The 6,249-nt window shown below is 37.6% G+C and overlaps 1 protein-coding gene across 1 annotated transcript in view; it reads left to right on the top strand.

Moving 5' to 3' along the window:
* LOC102675236 overlaps positions 1-6,249 on the top strand; it is a 181,283-nt gene that overhangs the window by 132,705 nt on the left and 42,329 nt on the right. The window contains exons 3-4 of the mRNA XM_031511097.1: positions 3,243-3,556; positions 4,089-4,268. Coding sequence (XP_031366957.1) covers positions 3,243-3,556; positions 4,089-4,268 — 494 coding nt within the window. The remainder of the gene's footprint in view (positions 1-3,242; positions 3,557-4,088; positions 4,269-6,249) is intronic.

Here is a 6,249-nt window from a genome sequence, read left to right as displayed (position 1 = left end):
GACTTCCGGTTCCCGAGATATCGTCGTGTAAAGAAAAGGGTAATTTTTAATCGTTTATTATTTTCGTTCGCGTCTTACTCTCACTCGCGCCTAATTTCACTAACCTATCCCAAACTCCAAACGCGATTCTTGGAAGGATGTAGTACGCATTTCCAGGAAAAAATGTAGGTCGATTGGCTCGCCATTCATAATCTTTACGTTTCAAATATCGTAGAAACTTTGATTCCTTATATCTCGACAACCGATTGAGATATCGGAATAAAACGAAAAACGATTTCAACAGCATGGTTTCCTCTATTTTTTAAGTTTCGATTCAAAATTTTTAGTTTCTTCTCATATTTTTCTATGCGAAAAATAAAAAGTTTAATTTGCGATTTAACGTGAATACAGTGATATAAAGTATAATAGATAGCAATTGCTTGTAGTCATGCTCTCGGAAAGCTCTGGCAAATTAAATTAATCGCAACATCACCGTTCGGAAAACGTTTCCGATAAGGCAACGAAGAACATTTAACCCTTTCATAACTGAAAGCTCCCCTTCGCCCTCGAGGCGCCTAATGGTACTTTGAAATTTCCGGTCCTGTTTCCACGATCCTTACATCAAGATTTCGTTAATCCTCTTTGGGACTCTAAATCGTCGACGCCACCAAGTTTGCCGGGCGAAAGGATTGAATTACGAACGGCTGTAATCGGAAGTTTCTCCAGGGGGAGGGGTGAAAAATTATATTCCATTAAACCGGAACTCTGAATCTTGGCACCGGTTTTAACGATACCATTGACTGAACAACGTGGTGTTTCGTCGTCGAACTCGATCTCGGCAGACATCTGGGCGTGTACACTTGATAAACAGCGATAAAGTGAGACCAAGTTGAATGGCGTTAATCCTTTCGACAGGCGTTCAGAGTTCGAAGTACAAAGAGCTTCGAGCACGATCCTTTCGTCGTTAGTTAACCATCGTCGAAGCGTGGAGGATCGATCGAAACGGTGAAGCTCTTCAAAAATTTATATACGCGCGATGATTGCGAGAGTTGCACGATTCTTCTGCGAAAAAGAAGTAGAGAAGAGGCAGAGGCGAGCTTAATCTATCATCCGCGTGCCGTATCGGTGGACGTGAAAACACACCTTTCCAGACAAACGACGTTCCTCCCCGCTTTATTTCCGCCACGTTACGCGGGACATTTGTTCGGAACGTCTCGAATATTGATCATTTTCTTTTTCTCTTCTCCGGAATATCATCTTCCAAGTCTGGAAAATTAAAACAAAAAAGAAAATAAATAAACTAAAAGATGATAGAATTAATTATTACGAATATAACATCATTTTTTAAAATTATTATTGTAGCTTTTATTATAATCTCGCGAAAAAAAGATCCATTTCCGAAATACGAAAAGTAGAATCATTTTAAGAAAGAATTTTAAAAAGACACCAATGTTTTGAAAAATCCATTCCAAAAAAAAAAATATTTTTGGGAAGATGCTCAAACGCTTTCGAAATCGTCGCCCCTGTTGTAACGATAAAACAACCGTGTGATGAGAAACGAATATAACATCATTTTTGAAAATTATAGATCCATTTCTGAAATACGAAAGATAGAATCATGGAAGGAATTTTAAAAAGTCACCAATGTTCTAAAAATCCATTGAAAAAAAAAAAGATATTCAACTTTTGGAGGGACGCTCAAACGTTTTCGAAATCCTATCGTCGTGACGATAAAACAACCGCGGAATGAGAAATACGAATATAACATCATTTTTGAAAATTATAGATCCATTTCTGAAATATGAAAGGTAGAATCATTTTAAGAAAGAATTTTAAAAAGACACCAATGTTTTAAAAATCTATTCCAAAAAAAAAATATTTTTGGGAAGATGCTCAAACGCTTTCGAAATCCTATCATCATTCTTGTTGTGACGATAAAACAACTGTGGGATGAGAAACGAATATAACATCATTTTTGAAAATTATAGATCCATTTCCGAAATACGAAAGGTAGAATCATGGAAAGAATTTTAAAAAGTCACCAATGTTCTAAAAATCCATTGAAAAAAAAAAAAAAAATATTCGACTTTTGGAGAGACGCTCAAACGTTTTCGAAATCCTATCGTCGTGACGATAAAACAACCGCGGAATGAGAAATACGAATATAACATAATTTTTGAAAATTATAGATCCATTTCCGAAATACGAACGGCAGAATCATGGAAAGAATTTTAAAAAGTCACCAATGTTCTAAAAATCCATTGAAAAAAAAAAAAAAAATATTCGACTTTTGGAGAGACGCTCAAACGTTTTCGAAATCCTATCGTCGTGACGATAAAACAACCGCGTGATGAGAAACGTGTTCCTACGTTTTCGCGCACGAGTTCAGCAAAGAAGAAGCTGTACGTGCCTTGCGTTTCGAGCGCACAGTTTTTATATTTTATTACGCTTTACGATATCCTCCTTATTTCGTCGAGCGGACGAATTTTTATCCGCAATGATCGACGATAAAATAAACGATCGAAACGACGACTTTGAGAGAGAGACTTTTCGAAGATCTCGGTTCGAAAGAACGCTTTTCTCGATCCCAGATATACTTTTCCCCTCCCTTTCCCCTTCAAATAAAGATAGAAACTCGAAACGGATGTTCCTCGAACGTATCGGAATATGGAGGGTCGTGTTCATTGGCCGTAAATTCATCGCCTCGAGTAAATTTGACCATTTCGTCGGGGGCAGGGGTTCGCGTTAACGATCCCTATAACCGTTTTGTCTGATCCTGGTTACCCAGGCCGTATCCAGACCACCCATATTCCATAAAAAAAAGAAAAAAGAAGAAGAAGAAACATCATCGACCCGTTCAGGATCACGCGTTTGATCTATATTTAAATTAACATCGTTTATTAATTAATCGCTTAAATACTTTTATATCCCGTATAAAAGAATTATTATTTCAGAAAATAGTGCTTCAAGTGCTTCGAACTCATGGAACGTATCACGCGTTTGTTTTTTTAATATGTATTCATACAACCAATTTAAAACGGGATTTCATTTATTCAATTATCGTGGAAAAAATTTTTATAAAAGTAACGTGTCGCGAAAATCTTAACCTACAACCTTCGTACAACATCCTTATATATACACCCCTGAGAATATTGAGTATCCTATGAGAATATCCTCCCTTTTTTTTTTCTCTTTTTAAAAAAGAAGGGAGGCACAAAATATATATCACGCTTTATATAAAAAATCTTTTTCTCGTTTCGCAGGTCGAACGCACGACTCCGCCTACACTTTGTACAGGCTAGGGGAAAGATTGTCGAGCGGTGTGAGGTTGTACGTGGAGACCGGAAGGACAGACGGGATGGACGCGGACGGTGACTCGCCGAGCACCCTCCACTCGTTCACGGGCCCCCCCGTGCCCCAAGGGGAGGGGACAAGCGTGGCGCGGGCCTTCCTCGACGGCAATCACACCCTGATAAGCATCATGGCCCGCATCAACCCCAGCCCAGATTGGTTCGTCGGCCTCGATTCCTTCCAACTGTGCGTGGAGGGTAACTGGGTCGATACCGTGACCGTCGAGGTAATTACCCATTTGAGGGGGGGAGGGGGAGTAGAGAGGGATCATTGATTTCGATATCAGAAATCCTGAAATCGCAACATCGAATCGCTTCGACGACCAACAATTTCAATTTCGGGGCGGGGTGACCGCCAACACTCGAAATTAGGCCGAGCCATATGGAAAATTAGATCGAATCGATGAAGGGGAGGAGGAGGCGAATTTTCCATTCGTTTCGCGAAAGCGCGAACAAAAGGCTCTATAGAAAAAGGAAACTTTTTTTTTTCTTTTTTTTTTTCGCTATTTGGATACACGAGACTGTATTAGCGATCCTTGGCGCTCGTTGAAGCGAAGTTTGATCTGGAAAAAGGGTTTGAAGAGAGGAAAAAATTGCGTCGAAAGAGAGAGATGTGTGTGTGTGTGTATATATATATATATAGTATATATAGGTCGTGTGTTCGTCGAGATGGAAAAAAAGCGCGTGGTTTCTATGCCATCTCATTAAAATCCGGCTATTGAAAGAGTCGGGGGATCCATCGTTCGTCTCTTTTCTCAGCTGGATCCGCTGGACGGTGGAACCGATAACGGGTTCACATTCACCGCTGCCAACTGGCCGACCCAACCCCAAGGAATCGCCTACAGGATCACGTCGCGGTATCCGGCGCATCCCGCGGGAAGCTTTTATTATCCGAATCTACCTCGTCTCCCGCCCATAGCCACCCTCACCTTCACCAAGGTAAGTTCGACCTTTTTTCTTTTCTTTTTTTTTCTTTTTGTATCCGATGGACTCGTTCTTTCACGAGTTCATATGATTTGTTTCGTTTTTACAACATTTTTACATGTTGAGTTTTGGATTATTACAACGTGAAATTAACTGATGGATCGTTTGTCCGGTTTAGGATTCAGTAGATTCGTATATATAGGTAGTTTATGGTTGTCAAAATTTACTTTTTCTTCTGTTTGAAACTTCTTTGAAACGATATTATCGAATTAAATTAATACTCGGGATGTTCAGTTTTATTTAAAATAGAATCTCACTTTATTTGATTAATGTATTAACGATAATTGACGATCATCCTCTTAAATTTTAGAATCGATTAATGTTGAAATTTTTATTCCATTTAAAACTTCTGAACGATATTACTGAATCAATTGGGGAGATCCGGTTTTAATAAAAAAAGACAGCTTAAAATATAGAGTCCATAGTATACAATCAATACCTTAAATTAATAATTTCAGTATTTTCCACTAATGAAATTATATATTCATTTTTGACAATTCCACCAACTCTCACAAAAATAACATCCATATCCATTAACTAAAATTATTATTCAATTAAACATTCATATCCATTAATTAAAATTACCATCCATTTTTGCCAACTCTCCAATTAAACATTCACAAAAATAACATTCATATCCATTAATTAAAATTATTATCCATTTCTGCTAATTCCACCTACTCTCCAATTAAACATTCATATCCATTAATTAAAATTATTATCCATTTTTGCCAACTCCCCAACTCTTAAACATTCACAAAAATAACATCCATATTAATTAAATTTATTATCCATTTTTGACAATTCCACGGATTCTCCATCGATTAAACATTATTTCACAACAAGATAATATCAAAGAACGAGATTCCGCGTATATAATAAATATATATATATATATAAAATATAATAAAACACAGGGCGAAACAACGATCCTCCGGCATCGAGGCGTTTTCCAACGTTCGCCAATTTCACCGCGAGCTCCGCTTTAATATTCCAGGGGAGGCATTAAACGGCGCGAGGAGAAAACAAACGCGCGAGCAAGTATGGCCACTTTGTTAGGCTAATATCGTCGCATTACGGGAGGAGGGGGAGTGAGAGAGAGAGAGAGAGAGTGGAGGAGGGCGCACCAACTTAATTGGCATAAATGATAACGGGGGCTTCCTGGACCGAATGTACCCCGAACGTATCGCGGCTGATCCCCCCAACCACGACCACTCTATTTATGCCGCGAGCTCTTAGGATATTAATATTCAAAACGTAATATACACGCGTACTCCTTCGAACTGGGTCACCGGGAGGACCAAACCGCGCGAACATTAGGGAAAATTTCCAATTATATCCGTGTTGCATGTGTGTCTTTGAACATTCGTCTGAATATACGATAGCACAATGTTCGAACGATAACAAAATTGTTAACGATGCACGATTTTCTCCTTTGATATACCTTGACATTTTTTCCTTATCTTTGTATTTTTATCATCCAACTGGTCAATAATAAATTTAAAAAGAAAAAAAAGTCTAGGTACAAATTACAAATTCTGATCTGTCAAAGAAAAAAAAAGAAGAAGTGAAGTAATTCAAAAGTTAAGTTTCGAGAGTAAGTGGTTGTAATAAGACAATGCTAATTTTTTTTTTTTTTTTTAGAGTATTAAAAAGATTAAATTAAAAAGTTGAAATGGATCCTTAAAGTTGTGAAAGCACCGTTGTAATTATTATAACAGACACGAGTATCGAGATTATATATGCAAATTCTTTTCCCTCTAAAAAGTTGAAAGTGGATCCTTAAAGTTTCAACATTTTTTTTCTTTCTTTTTTATCAATTACAGCGAAACTTTAAAAACGTGGTGAAATTTCAATGCTCCACCGTCTCGTTATAAAAATATTCCTATATAGAAAATCTTATTCGAAAAGAACACGAGATTTTCTTGGAAAAAGA

Source organism: Apis dorsata, unplaced genomic scaffold (genome assembly GCF_000469605.1).
Source record: "Apis dorsata unplaced genomic scaffold, Apis dorsata 1.3 scaffold_292, whole genome shotgun sequence".
Taxonomy (NCBI): Eukaryota; Metazoa; Arthropoda; class Insecta; order Hymenoptera; family Apidae; genus Apis; species Apis dorsata.
This window is presented reverse-complemented; position numbering and strand designations above follow the sequence as displayed.